This window comes from Pimephales promelas, chromosome 4, assembly GCF_988280905.1.
Source record: "Pimephales promelas chromosome 4, fPimPro1.hap1.1, whole genome shotgun sequence".
In the NCBI taxonomy this organism is placed as follows: Eukaryota; Metazoa; Chordata; class Actinopteri; order Cypriniformes; family Leuciscidae; genus Pimephales; species Pimephales promelas.
In genome coordinates, this window is record NC_142772.1 from 21,114,878 (window position 1) to 21,130,778 (window position 15,901).

Here is a 15,901-nt window from a genome sequence, read left to right on the forward strand (position 1 = left end):
CCGATTTTAGACCTGCGCCTCTTAAATCGGTCAGTAGGGAAGCTCAAGTTCAAAATGCTGACTCTCAAGCAGATCGTGTCACAGATCAGGTCCGAGGACTGGTTTGTCACGATAGACCTAAAAGACGCGTACTTCCATATCTCCATCCTTCCACAACATCGGAAGTTCCTGAGGTTCGCTTTTGGGGGCGAAGCGTACCAATATCGGGTCCTTCCATTCGGCCTAGCGTTATCTCCTCGAACCTTCACGAAATGCATGGACGCGGCCTTGGCCCCGCTGCGTCTCCAGGGCATTCGCATTTTAAATTACATCGACGATTGGTTGATTCTGGCTCAATCAGAGCATCAGGCGATTCGGCATCGAGATGCCGTCCTCGCCCACATCAGAAGGTTGGGGTTGAGACTCAACGCCAAGAAGAGTGTGCTTTCGCCAGTTCAGCGGACCACTTTTCTAGGCGTGGTATGGGATTCGACGACGATGCAGGCACGTCTGTCGCCGGCTCGTATAGCCTCGATTATCTCGACTGTCAAGCAAGTGAAGCTAGGCCAGTCACTCACTGTAAAGGAATTCCAGAGAATTCTGGGTCTGATGGCAGCAGCATCCAACGTGTTACCGTGCGGCCTGCTGTACATGAGACCACTACAGTGGTGGCTCAGGACCAAGGGGTTCTCCCCGAGGGGAAACCCGCTCCGCAAGATCAAGGTCACGCGACGTGGTCTCCGTGCCCTGGCTATGTGGAAAGAACCTTGGTTCCTGTCCCTGGGACCTGCGCTGGGAGCCCCGTGTCGCCGGGTAACGGTGACGACGGATGCCTCTCTCACGGGCTGGGGAGCGATCATGAGTGGTCGCTCGGCCCGCGGGCTGTGGCAAGACCATCATCTCCGATGGCATATAAATTGTCTAGAGATGATGGCGGTGTTTCAGGCTCTGAAACACTTTCTCCCAGACCTCAGAGATCGTCATGTTCTTGTCCGGTCAGACAACATGTCTGTGGTCTCTTACATAAACCACCAGGGGGGTCTGCGCTCACGTCCATTGTACAAGCTGGCGCGCCAGATCCTGTTGTGGTCCCAGGGGAAACTTCGGTCGCTGAGAGCGATTTATATCCCAGGATACTTAAATCGGGGAGCGGACATCCTGTCGAGGCAGGGGCCGAGGCCCGGGGAGTGGAGACTTCACCCCAAGGTGGTGGAGCTCCTTTGGAGACACTTCGGTCGGGCCGAAGTGGACCTCTTTGCGTCCAGGGAGAACTCACACTGCCCGCTGTGGTTTTCCCTGAGTCCTCCAGCTCCATTGGGGCTGGATGCGTTGGTACAGGAGTGGCCGAGGGCACCCCTGTACGCTTTTCCCCCGATTGCTCTGCTCCCAGGGGTTCTGGAAAGGATTCGCCAGGAGGGGGTCAGTGTACTTCTGGTGGCCCCCCGTTGGCCAACCAGGGTATGGTTTGCGGACCTGATTTCCCTTCTCGAGGGTCCTCCTCTGGAGATTCCGGTCAGGAGGGACCTTCTGTCTCAAGCAGACGGGGGGATACTCCACCCCCGTCCGGAACTGTGGAGGTTGTGGGCTTGGCCTCTGAGGGGGCCCAGCTCATAGATTCAGGTCTCTCGACTGAGGTCGTGGAGACCATCCTCCAGTCCAGAGCCCCATCCACGAGGAAGTTGTATGCCTCGAGGTGGAAACTGTTCACCTCTTGGTGTGGAGAGCGACAGTTGGATCCAGTTAACTGCCCGTTGCCGGCAGTGCTGGAATTCCTTCAGGAACGCTTCTCCACAGGGTTATCGTACTCCACAGTAAAGGTGTACGTGGCGGCCCTATCCGCTTACCATGTCCCTTTGAGTGGAGCTTCTCTTGGGAGACATCCCCTGGTAACCCGTTTCCTTCGTGGTATCCTGAGGCTGAGGCCGGTAGTGCGTACGAGGGTACCGACCTGGGATCTAGCGGTTGTGTTGGAGGGGCTTTGTTTAGCCCCTTTCGAGCCCATTGATGAGGTGCCTGAGAAGTTTCTTACTCTCAAAACCATCTTTCTCCTAGCCATCTCTTCCCTAAAGAGGATTGGAGATATTCAGGCGCTGTCGGTTTCCCCCTCGTGCTTGGAATTTGCTCCCGGTATGGCGAAGGCTTTCATCCTCCCTAGACCGGGGTATGTTCCGAAGGTTCCAACTACGGTTGTCAAACCTATAGTGCTACAGGCCTTCTGTCCTCCTCCGTTTCGGACACCAGACCAGGAGAAACTAAATCTGCTCTGCCCGGTGAGGGCCTTAGACGCGTATGTCCACAGAGCTGCCCTGTGGAGGGAATCAGAACAATTATTTGTCTGCTTTGGGCCTCCTAATAGAGGTTCTGCGGCGTCTAAGCAGAGAATGAGTAAGTGGGTGGTCGAGGCCATTTCACTTGCTTATGAGTCCTCTGGTCAGCCTTCTCCCTTGGCTGTCCGGGCTCATTCAACCCGGAGTATGGCTGCCTCTAAGGCATTATTATCAGGAGTTCCCTTGTGTGACATCTGTGAGGCGGCAGGATGGTCTTCACCTCACACATTTGTGAAGTTTTACCATCTGGACTTCAGCTCCACCCCAGGGGCTCAGATGCTTTCGTCAGAATGTGCACTCTGATATTCATACAACGGACACCTGCTCGCATGGCGGCGTTGGTATTAGCGTTCCCACGGCGTTTACACGCAGCTCGAAGTTCCCTGAATGGGAACGTCTCTGGTTACGCATGTAACCTTAGTTCCCTGAAGGGAACGAGACGCTGCGTGTCTATGCCATACTCCCAGCATGCCCGTGAGCGCTTGCTTCAGTCCTATCAGAAGCTGTTGCGCTTGTGTTTCGGGGATGCTTTATAGTTTCCTGGTCGATACGTCACCCCGCCTATGACGTTCCGTCTCGCCATTGGACAGATTTCATACGTGCTTCATAACTCGTCACGCAGAGGCGTTCCCACAGCGTTTACACGCAGCGTCTCGTTCCCTTCAGGGAACTAAGGTTACATACGTAACCAGAGACGTTTTATTTATGTGTCATGTTGTGTGTGTGTGTGTGAGTCTGTGTGTAGGTGTAGTTGCTTTATGAATTTCTAAATTTCTTACAAGTCACCACAAACTGTCCCTCATAGCAGTTACAAAGCAATTTACTACAGTGTACTAAACTATCTCCTTGAGTCTCATATAGATTATTAGCATGAACCGCACAGTACAAACTGAATACTTCTTATTACAAGAAACTGGTGACAGCACTTTAATGAAAGTTTGGAGAGGAATTGTTCTTTGCATGCTGCTGATAGTGCAGAGTAACACCGTAGTAAAGACTGACTAATAGAGACAGAGACTCATTGGTAAATACTGTAAAACTCTAAAGAGCTTCAGATAATAAGTTCTTGCTGCGTAACAAACTAGCTCTATTTTTAATCATTTAAAAACAATGTTATGAAAGAGGCGCTAATGGTTAGCCCGACAGTCATCTGGAAATTAGCATTCCGTCTTCTGTTACAGTGTAATCAGGTTTTAATGTTTCTCTGTGATACTTTCTCCAAGTTTTATTGACCTGCTCAGAGGCAGGGTAACTGTTAAATAGTCTTCTAACAACAACATACGCGGAGGATTAACATTTCCAGACCTTCACAGATCTATAGCCTGACGTTTCCCAGAAGGGAAGGCAAGCGAGGACCGTGGCTCTTTTGAACATCTCAAGGCTGTGAGGTCTGGATTTTGTGATGGTTGAGGCTGAATCATTATGTAACTGTGAGGGCAAAGTGAAATGCAAACGTCCTTTCTTCTCTCTGTTGCTGGATATTACTGGAGCCTTGAAGCAGAGCTATTTCTGTTCTCTTGAGCTGCTCTACAGTATATTCCTTGGAGATACCGGTGCACTAACACTTCATGTTTTGAGTCTTCATAACATTACACATCAACATTATAGATTCCCTGAAGTGTGTGCTTGAGATCCTGGTACCCGTACCTGTCTGACCTCATCTCCATTCTCCTCTCCCCCTGCAGGGCATCAATATTGTGGAAGCAAGTAATGAAGAACTTCACCTCCCTTCAAAGCCAGGAATGTATCAACTGGACATTGTGTTGAAGAAGGGCAATAATCTGGCCATCAGGGACAGGGGAGGTATGTGCCCTTTTCACCACATTGACTTTTTTTTTGGTCCCTACGTTCTTGATTTTCCATATTTCTGAGGTTCTGTTGAGCTGCTTTTTGCTTTGTTTACATCTTGGCCCTCAACATTCACTGTCACAATAAGGTGACATCATTAATGAACTGGTTTTATTCAAAGAAGTAAGTAAATCATCCTTTGGTTCAACAAAAGTTACTAAAAAATCAGGGTAACCTTCTACACATTTTTAATTAGTCAAACATGCTGGTGTGTGTGTACATATAGTATATGTGTGTTGATAAATAAATTAGTCTGATTAATGTATGGTCAAAAAAAAAAAAGTTAAAAAGCATATTAAAATCAATAATTTTGGTTAAAAGGACAGTGCAAAAATGAAAATTCTGTCATCATTAGGGCTGTCAAACGATTAATCGCGATTAATCGCATCCAAAATAAAAGTTGTTTACATAATATATGTGGGTGCACTATGTATAATTATTTTATATATATATATATATATATATATAAATACACACACATACTTGTATATATTTAAGAAATATTTTCATGTATATACTGTATAGATTTATATATAATTTATATTATATTGTATATAAATATAAATATTTTATATATAAATCATATTTTTTTCTTAAATATGCATGTGTGTGTATTTATATATACAAAATAATTATACATAGTGCACCCACATATATTATGTAAACACAAACTTTTATTTTGGATGCGATTAATCGCGATTAATTGTTTGACAGCTGGCGGTTCAAATCTGAATGCCTTACTTGTTTCCGTGGAACACAAAATAGGATATTTTAAAATATGTAGGTAGCCAAACTGTTTTGGTGATATTAGACCTTATTCAGAACAGCTCCATGACAGGAAAGCGAGGCTGTGATATAATATATCCCCTATAAAAAGTTGTATAAAGCTCTTAGATCACCTACTGTATAATTTTCCACAGCTCATATTGTCTTGGTTTTTTTTTTTTTTTTTTTGCCTGCTTAGTTTTCTTGGAAACATATTTTTGCAGTATTTAGTCAGCAGAACACTCCAAAACACAAACTTCCATTCCTTACTTTACTTCATTTCAAAAATCAAAGATGGCGCTGCTGTGACTAAGGTCTATTCTATTCTATTCTATTAAAATATAAAACACTGAGACAATATACAAAGTCATACTTGGTTGAAACGACATGATGATGACTAAACAATGACAGAACACACATTTTTGGGTGAACAATCTCTTTAAATTTACATCAGGATCAAAATCTTTCTGAATATTTATAGGTGAACCTCTAGCGCCCCCTGTTTGTTCTGCTAACATGATTTGTTTCCTGAGAGATAAACTTTGCAGAGTTAACAAACAGAAATTGCCAAGGCTAAATAGATCTTCTGCTGTGGTCACCTTGACTTGTGTGTATCTATGCAGACAATGACTCTTACATCCCTGGCCATTACCCCAGATCTGCTCTGAGCTGCTGGTGTCATGTGAGAGAATGGGCATCAGTGCTTTTGAATGGCAGAGGGAAAGGATGGAGCAGTAATGGCCTCATTAGGAGCTGGTGAAGCAGACCTGTTCATACTTCCTCTGTCTCCCTCTCTTTTTGACTCACCCAAATAGACACACACGCTAAAATAATGAGCAGAGACCCCGGCAGCTCACCTACCCTGGAGACTCCAGCTTCTGTTGTGCGAGTGAGTCAGACAGTCTGTCAGTCGTGCTCTCCCTTGAGTGGAATCCTGAGTAATCCTGAGACGTAAAATCTCACGATTTCCTCCAACGATAATAGAATACATGGCTGAGATGAAAATAATTCATTCATGTGATGTAGTTTAAAATTTGAATAGCTAAAATTGTACTGCTTTGCATACATTTAGGAAGTTATACTTTCAAACACAAACTTTGCTTTATGGCTTCTGCATAAATTAGCATACCAATGTCCATAATTATCTCTTTTATTAACTAAATAAATCTAGACACGAGAATGAAATTAGCATGTTTATTAACAACCGAACAGGCACTCTCTACAAGTCAGTGACCACTGCTGCTTCTCATTTCCACTGTGTTTATCCAGTCTAATCCAGGATTTTGTGGTATTTACAGTGCTTCGCTCAGCCCTGGACCATAGAAGTGCATTTTTGTCAAGATCCCTGGTTATAATAATAATCATAATAATACAATTTATTCAAAATATGCTTTTCTAAAACCCAATGTCCTGTGCGCTTAATTTACACAGATTATATATCTAATGTTACTATGTGACCCTTGCTGATTGCAGTAATATTAATATTTCTTAAGTTATTGTTGATTATGTATTATCAGCTTATGTTACCAAACCATAGATCACCAGTTGTTCATAAACAAGACTTGAGTTAAACGTGCAGTGACAAGCATGGTAATGGTAACACTTTAGGTATATATTAGTGACATTAGACATGAACAATGAAAAATGATTAACAAAGATTAATGCAGTAAACAAATGTATTGCTTATTGCTAGTTCTGTAAGTAGTTCTGCAAGTTATGTATTGCATAAACTAATGTTCATGAGACCTCATTGTAAACTGATAGTAAGGAAATTCAAATAGTAAATACTTAAGTAGTGGTGGTAGTAGCAGCCAAACAATCAAATACACTATGAAGTTACAAACGCTAAATTAAAAAAAAAAAAATACCTTTGAAATAAGTAACTTATATGCTCACCAAGGCTGCATTTATTTGTAAAATTGTAAAATAATATTAAACTATAAAATCATTGTTTTTAATTTTAATATATGTTAAAATGTAATTTTTCCTGTGATGGCAAAGCTGAATTTTCAGCAGCCATTTTTTCCAGTGTTCAGTGTCACAGGATCCTGCTTCCATGATCCCTTAGATCCCTAATGTCACTGTCAGAAAGAAATCAACATGCTCTGAGAAAAACAGACAAAACAGTGGCAGTGATGATGATTGAGAGTGTTGAGTCTGTTCTTACTTTTGGGTTGCAGACTCTGTGTGTTCTGCTTGTTTTAACCTTGAGTTATGGATGATTTTTGTTTGTTTTATTTATTTGATATTTAGTTTGTTAGGTTGGTGTGGACAGCTTGGCAGGAGCTGGATTATGACATCAGTTTTGGTGTTTCCTGTTGTCTTTCTTTGGCACTGAAATCTATCTGTCAGCATCTGTTAATGATCTGATGGTGTGTGTGTAGGAAGTGAACAGCATGCAAAGCGCCTCTAGTTGGTTTTTACCATCCAACAGCTTAGTTATTGTGATATTATAAATGTAATGTGTCAGACAGTCCGAATAATCTGAAAATGGCCACTTTTGCTGAATGGTGGTCAAACTGGTGTGGCAGAATGTTTCACAGTCTCAAGACTCTGAAGTTACATCTGCGATGTTAGTGTATGTGTGTCGTGTTTGCAATATTACACTGATCTAAGGAGAGAAACCACACTCTCACTCCATCCTCTACTGTTATTGCTCATTTTACTGCAGCGTTTCGTGACTTTACATTTGCATTTTTTGCTTTGGCGGTCTGCCTTCCTCTAAACACACACACACACACACACACACACACACACACACACACACACACACACACACACACACACACACACACACACACACACACACACACACACACACACACACACACACACACACACACACTCTCTATGTATTACTCATTGGTATGCAGATAATAACAAACACACTCAAATCAGTTTGTCATTAATTTGCTATTCTAGACCAACATTTCTTTACAACAAAAGCATACACAGACCAGTCAAGCTCCAAACAGAGAGAGAGAAAGATAAAAAAAGATAAAAAAAAAGAAGATATTCATCTAAGTTTTTGAAGGTTTGTGTAAGGAACATTTTATTTTTTTATTTTGTTCTCATCTTCCAACCATAGCCCAAATCACATGGAAATGCATTGTCATCAGTGACACTAAAAGGCATTAGCTGTCATATTTGTTGTTACTTTTAAATACACTCACCGACCACTTTGTTAGGTACATCTGTTCAAATGCTTGTTAACGAAAATATTTAATCAGCCAATCACACGGCAGCAACTTGCATGTAGACATGGTCATAAGACAATCTGCTTAACTTTGAACTGAGCATCAGAATGGGGAAGAAAGGTGATTTGAAGATGAACTGAACTGAAAAAAAAATGACGTTGAAAACATGTTGTTTATGACAATTACAAGTAAATTAAATTACACTAAAAATTTTAATAAAAAATATTAATATAGCTTTTTTTAAGCAACTCAAAAATTGCACTTGTTAGCGCTGGCAATTTCGATGACGTCACTGGCATGGTAGGACCCACTGACCGGGTAGGCAACGGAGTGGCTTACCATGCCAGTGACATAGCCGAATGTTGAAAATCCAACATGGTGGTGCCCGTGTAACAAAAACATCACTTTCAATGTACCATTTTATCCCTTTTTAACAAATTCTGCCATTTTGAACGTGGCATGGTTGTTGGTGCCAGACGGGCTGGTCTGAGTATTTCAGAAACTGCTGAACTACTGGTATTTTCACTCAAAACCATCTCTAGGGTTTTCAGATTATAGTACAAAAAATATCCAGTGAGAGGCAGTTCTGTAAGCGAAAACGCCTTGTTGATGCCAGAGGTCAGAGGAGAATGGCCAGACTGGTTTGAGCTGATACAATAGAAAGCCAACGGACACTCAAAAAACCACTCATTACAACCCAGGTCTGCAGAGGAGCATCTCTGAACACACAACACAACGAATCTTGAAGCAGCTGGGCTACTAAGACCCCACCGGGTGCCACTCCTGTAAGATAAGAACAGAAAACTGAGACTACAATTTCTACGAGTCACCAAAATTGGACAATAGAAAATTTGAAAACAAAAACAAAAAAAAAACGTTGCCTGATCAGTCTTATTTCTGCTGCAATATTCAGAAGGTAGGATCAGAATTTGGCGTAAACAACATGAAAGCATGGGTCCATCCTGCCTTGTATCAGTGTTCAGGCTGCTGCTGGTGGTGTGAGTGAGATTTTCTTGGCACACTTTAGACCCTTTAGTACAAATTGAGCATCATTAATGCCACAGCCTGCCGGTGAGTGTATGATGAATTGTGTGTGTGAAAAATGAGAGGTGCTGCACAGAAGAGAGACGGAACTAGAAAAATTATGTTTAGATGCCTATATATATTTTTATAACTATTAAATTTTATTCAGCAAGAATGCAATAAATTAAATGAGTCAGACGTGACAGTAAAGACAATATATGAAGAGTTCAGATGCAAAAGCCTCTAAGTGCCATTTGAAATTTTCTTCTAGAATGATCATTTTTATCAAGCTTGTATATTTAAGTTCAGTGATTTCACTTAAATGGCAACCTATTAATTGTTATTTAAGTGAAATTACTGAACTTAAATATACAATTTTGATAAAAATCATCATCAAAGAAGAAAATTTCAAATGGCATTTAGAGGCTTTTGCATCTGAACTCTTCATATCATTGTTTCCACTAAAAAAAAAAAAAAAAAAAAAAAAATCAGCAATTTTCAACATTGATAATAATAAGAAATGTTGCTTGAGCACCACAACCATATTACAGTAATTTCGGAAATATATGAAAATATATTAAAATAGAAAACAGTTATTTTAAATTGTAATAATATTTCCTACTATTACATTTTACTGCATTTTGGATCAAACGAATGCAAGGATTTCTTTCAAACACAAAAATCTACAAAAATCATACCCTCTTGAATGGTAGAGTATATTTGTTTATTTAGCCTGTGTTGTCAAGTATACTTGCTGCATTAGATCTCTATTGAAGCATGTGCATTCACAGCTGCATGCTGTACTATAGCTGAGTTCACACACTCACACAGACATACACTTTCAGCCAGAGGATCACTAGACTGAATTATAGAAACTGCTGCAGTCATCAATCCATTGCTTTTGTGGGGCATGCTTGGTAATGGAGTGTGCTAAACCACATCTCTCTTCTGTTTCTATGTGCTATTGAAAGGCTTCTCTTCTCCAGCACTGTCTTAAATATCCAGACGCCTGACAGCCAATCTGAACCCTGCCTGTGGGCTGTCTCATATCTCTAAAAAAAAACCTGATGACAGAAGAGTTTTACATGAATATGTGCCTGTCATATTAGGAGCTTGTTTGTGATGAAAGGCATGACTAGTAAGAGTTTAGCTATAAAAAGAAAATATAGAAATTCATAAACTACACAGAGACAGGAGTTTGAAAGTAATCTTTTATAGATCTATTACTCTGCAATATGAATGAATTTACACACACATTTGATCTGTTCATTTCTTGAAAATTCGCAGTCATTTTGAACATAAATGAATAAATTGTTTTGGTTGTATTTATCACATTGAAGTGTCTGCTAAATGTAAAATAATGTAACTAAAAATAAATGTAAAAGTAAATAAATTGCTAAAAAATTGTTCATTGACATTTTATGACACCTAATTTATCATCACTGTTGTTAGCAAATGGAACTTTATTGTAAAGTTTTTCTTTTATGCTGTGCTTGTTACCTAGCGGTGTGAACGTAACATCACACTACTATGCAATGGTGCAGTCTTGATTTGTTTATTCTGCCAACAAAAGTATCTGATAATTGTGAAATTGCCAACATAAAGTGAGTATTATCCACCTGTGATCTTATTATGTTTGCCCTCATGAGGCAAGCAGCTCCATGTAAAATAAAACTGCTTTTAGTGCACCTTTAGGGGCTGTTTACACGACACCGTTTTGAACTAAAAACGTAACTTTCTATGTTTCTTTCTAAGTTTTGGGTGCCTGAAAATGCAAAGTTTTGAAAACTGGTTTCAAAGTGCCAGTTTTTTGTGTAAACAACAAAAATGATGACGTCATGCTCATGCATATTGCGTCTTCAGTCTATCGCCATCTAAAGGTCTGGCAGCAGAATACAGGGTTTTTATTTGTTTTTGCGGATGAGGATCATTTTGACAATTGTGTCGTCTGTACGTGGAAAACTCAAAGGAAAAACTTCTCAGTTTTAAGCATGTCTTTGTCATGTAAATGTACCCTCAAAGATGTATTACATTTTCCAAACCCTAACCAAACACACATGAACAAGCTCTTCAGAATAACTAAATGTTATAGGCAGGTGCGTTTGATGTTATTAAAATGTTATAGGCAAGCCTAAACCTGCAGAGTTTAGGCTTGAGCTAAACTCTGCAGGAATGTGAACCTTCAGTGTCAGCCCATTCTCACTCCCAAGACGTCACCTAACTGACGCCTTGGGAAGCATTTGACCATGCTTCAATATCTGACGCTTTAGGCGCCCTTTAGCGTCAGTTAGATGACGCCCTAGGATTGCGTGTACCCTACCCCCACCCCATACCTAAACCTAACCGCGTCCTCTAACTGACGCTTTCCTTTAGCGACTACTGTAGGTCAGAGCATCTCCAAAACAGCAAGTCTTGTGTTGTTCCTGGTATCCCAGTTCCATCCCAGCAAACACAGAACGTTCCCCCAACGTTCCCGAATGGTCTAATGAGGTTATTTTTTTGGGGGAACCAAACAAGAACGTTATAGGAACGTTCCATGTAGGTTATTTTTAGGTTCCATTTTTATAACGTAAGGAGAATGTTCCGGGAACCTTCCCTTAACCTTATGGGAAAGTTCTTGGAACGTTCTGGGAACCTAAATTTGTCTGCTGGGTATGCAGTGGTTAGTATTAACAAAAAAGTGGAGCCGGGATGGAACTAGTGAATCGGGTCATGGGTGCCCAAGACTCATTGATGCATTTCATGTGTTCACACTCACAAATAAGTCAGATAGAATAAATGCGTATTCGGCGTGCTGTCCGAGGAGAGGGCTCCTGGCTCGGTATGCGGTCCGAACCCAGAGTACTCCCCCTGTATTGCTGTTTAAGAAGTAACCAGGCGAGTGTGAGGAGACGGGTGGGGGATGCTGAAAAACTGTTGAGGAACATTGGTGAGTCAAATGAGCATATAATAGGACTCCAACTCTAGCTGATTGGATAGACATGTTGATTACTGAATGTCGACAGCTGGTTGGAAAGATGTGATAATTGGATCATTTATTTGAATATGCTCCTCTCGAGCTTTGTTTATAAAACATGTGAGAGCGAAGGCTAGAAGAGTTACTATAGCTCAAATTGCAGAAAAATGTAATTCTGCCCAGGATAGAAATATGTCAGAACACACAGTGCATCGCAGTGTTATGCTCTGGACAATGTTCTACTGGGAACCCTTGGCTCCTGGCATTCATGTGGATGATATTTTGACATGTGCTAACTACCTAAAGATTGTCGCAGACCATGTACACCCCTTCATGCCAATGATAGGTGTTCAGTGATGGCAGTGGCCTCTTACAGCAATATAATGCACCCTGCCATGCTGCACACATTGTTCAGGAATGGTTTAGGAACATGACAGAGTTCTAGGTGTTTCCCTGGCCTTCAAATTCCCCAGATGTCAATATGATTGAGCATCTATGGGATGTGCTTGACCAACAAATCTGCTCCATCTCCAATTTGTAGGACTTAAAAGATATACTGCTAATGTCTTGGTGCCAAATCCCACAGGATGTGTTTAGAGGTCTTGTGGAGTCCATGCCTTGACAGATCAGAGCTGTTTTGACAGCACGGGGAGGATCTACATGATATTAGCCAGCAGGTGGTTTTAATGTTGTGGCTGATCAGTGTAGTGGCCATCATGTTGAGATCACATGACCAGCCAAGAAGCTCTTTTTATTTCTATAACCTGTTATCAGTGGGGTTTTTTTTTCTCCACATGGAGGGAAATACTTAAAAAGTACAGAATGGGTGTAGTGAGTGACAAGGCTGAAAGTCTGTGCCATCACAGGGCCCCAGAGGGCCTGGGATAAGTAGGTCTGCTAAAGGAGATGGAGCTGTCTCAGTGCCTGAGTGAAATTTCCAAATTTCCTGCCAATGACAGCAATCAGTCAGAGCTCTGGGAAACCACATTGAATAATTTAGCTTAATTATTACTCTGTGTGCATTATTCAATGACCTTTTTTTTAAACTCTCTTGGCCCGCTGTGATTTTTGGGAGGGTAATTATGAATATGTGGTGGAGAGACCTTTTCTAATTAGATAATACAGCCTTTGGTTGTTGTGTATGTAGAAAGGCAATGTCTCTCCTGTTGTTTGTCTCACTACATTTACAGCATACAGGCATTTATTTTGGTTTGGTTTTTTTAAGACTTTGAAGAGTAAAACTAGTTTGTTTTTTATTGTTGTATTTTTATAATTTTTTTTTTTTTTTTTTTTACATTTTCTGAAGATGCTGCTGGTGGTGTTTTCCTATATATTTTCTTGTTGCTATATGGGAAGTTCGTATTAATGAGGTGGGAAGTCGTTTTTACGATGGTTCAAGAAACTTTCGAACGAGTGGTAAGACAACGTGAAGTGAGGGGTGATGTAATCCAGACCGTAGCTTGAACCAGAAGAGAGACTGGAACAAAACACAAACATTAACGCCAACTAGAACAGGACCAACACACACGAGGGACATCAAACAGCGTCATTCGAATCATTCGATTGATTCAGGGCTATATCGATTGATTTATAGATATTTAGATATTATGTACCAAGTTTACACAACCAGTTACATTTGTATTAACTCACAAATGCAACCAAAATTTAGAACATTAACTTTTTATTAAACTCTTTGTAATACCAATCAAACTGCAGCTGGGTTATTCTTGTTATTTTAGCAATAGCAACAGTAATTTTTTGGCAAAAGCAGATAACTCCACATTTCATGTTTCAGAGTTAAACAAAACCAGGTAATTGCTATGATATACAGTATAATAAAATACTTGGTTAATCTTTGTAACATTAATCTCCTCTGCTGACATAGACGCCTGAAAAACTGTGTAGTTGTGATTAACGTACACACAATACAGGGAGCTTTTCCTCTAACATGCTGCTTTAGCAAGGTTGTGTGAAAAAGTTTCAGCTTTTAGATATCAAGGGTTCAACAAGTTGTTATCCATCCTCGATCACTTTAAAGTCCCCGCCAATTTTTTTTTTTTTGATGTGGATTGACTTGAATTCATGGATGAATGGGCTCTGTAGAGTCCAATGCAATACCGAGAATTTATATTGAATTTTATACTCCATGGTTATACTAAAGAAACGTTAGTCACAAAAACAGATAAAACAGACACCCCTCGTTGTGTTTATGCTTCTTTTTAAAATTATATTAAATAAACATAACTATATATAAAATTACATCTAAACGTATGTACGTTTCGTTTCAAAGACTGGAGGACAGTCAATTTTGAAAACTCTGTCATAATCCCGTTTTCCTCGGTTCTCCTCCGCTTTAATCTCCACAACCGGAAATGGACGAGCATCCTTGCGTCAAATGCGGAATTTATGCGTGCATATAGCCCGTAGTTCAATTGTTTGATTTCATGTGTACTTTAAGTCAGCTTTGACAAAACTCCTCTCAACTAGTGCGTCTTTTCAAAGTGACTAGTATCCATAACATGTATACACAAAAACATGATATCAGAGTTTTAAAATCAAACATTTTATAAGAGAACAATACATCACGATTGTTTAAACCAATGAACATTATGTGTCGTCAGCAATAACACTAACTATTATGTGTCGTCAGCAAGTCGTTTTCCATCGTGCTTTTGATCAGCGCAGTCGGTGGAGAGCAACTGCGAGCGACTGCAGAAATCGAAACCTTGCGCTCGCGAGAGATTTTTTGAGGTACTTTCCTGTTATCCGGACCCCACCAAATACCATTTAGGAACTATAGTCATCCCTAATTGGTCTTAACCCCAGTGACGGGTAGGTTTAGGGCCGGGGTTAGGGTAGGCCATCGTCCCTGATTGGTCTTAACCCCAGTGACGGGTAGGTTTAGGGGCGGGGTTAGGGGTAGGCCATCATCCCTGATTGGTTTTAACCCCAGTGACGGGTAGGTTTAGGGCCGGGGTTAGGGGTAGGCCATCGTCCCTGATTGGTCTTAACCCCAATGACGGGTAGGTTTAGGGGCAGGGTTAGGGGTAGGCCATCGTGGGGTCCGGATCCCACCCTATACAATTTAGGAACTAAAGTCATCCCTGATTGGTCTTTACCCCAGTGACGGGTAGGTTTAGGGGCGGGGTTAGGGGTAGGCCATCTTGGGGTCTGGATAACAGGAAAGTACCATTTTGGACATACGTCAGCATTACACCAGAGCCAGGCGGACCGCACTCGGACACATTTCTAACCTTCACATTTCTAATGCATCTCGCGGTGATCACCGGTGATCGGTTCTGCGTAGATTTTGCTCATCTCAAAGAAGTCTATTGCCCCATAGAAGCAGTTTTTGTAAAAATAGGCTATCCATTGCGTCATACCAAGCGACTCTCTGTAGCACAGTGGAGAAATTACCGTATAGACAGAAGGTGAAGCTTGCGCGCAATCGGTGGGACGTGAAGGGATAAGTCAAGGGAGAAGCCCATAGAGAGTCTTAAAGTTGCTCTTGGTGCTAGCTCATGGACAGCTAATACTCACGATCTCCGGCTCTGCAAGATTCGGAAGGGAATGTTTCAGATTCCTCCTGTCACAGCTACTTGAAGACAACTGTCAGAAAGGTTGCTAACGTCACATCTACATGCGCTTGGCAATCAGGAAGTGAGTGCTTCTAATTGGCTTAACTTTTCTCAGTTGAAGTCTATGGGGTCGCTGTGTCCATTTCATTTACTGTTTATGGGGATAGTAAAGTGTCCATCTTATGCACACTTTAGAATCTTGTCTGAAGTACAGTCGGTCATCTGGGT

The 15,901-nt window shown here is 41.3% G+C and overlaps 1 protein-coding gene across 8 annotated transcripts in view; it reads left to right on the top strand.

Moving 5' to 3' along the window:
* Positions 1-15,901, top strand: part of mctp1a (multiple C2 domains, transmembrane 1a) — a 205,849-nt gene that overhangs the window by 74,156 nt on the left and 115,792 nt on the right. For all 8 annotated transcript variants that reach the window (XM_089130115.1, XM_089130118.1, XM_039662314.2 and 5 more), the window contains exon 2: positions 3,992-4,109. In XM_089130115.1, coding sequence (XP_088986241.1) covers positions 3,992-4,109 — 118 coding nt within the window. The remainder of the gene's footprint in view (positions 1-3,991; positions 4,110-15,901) is intronic.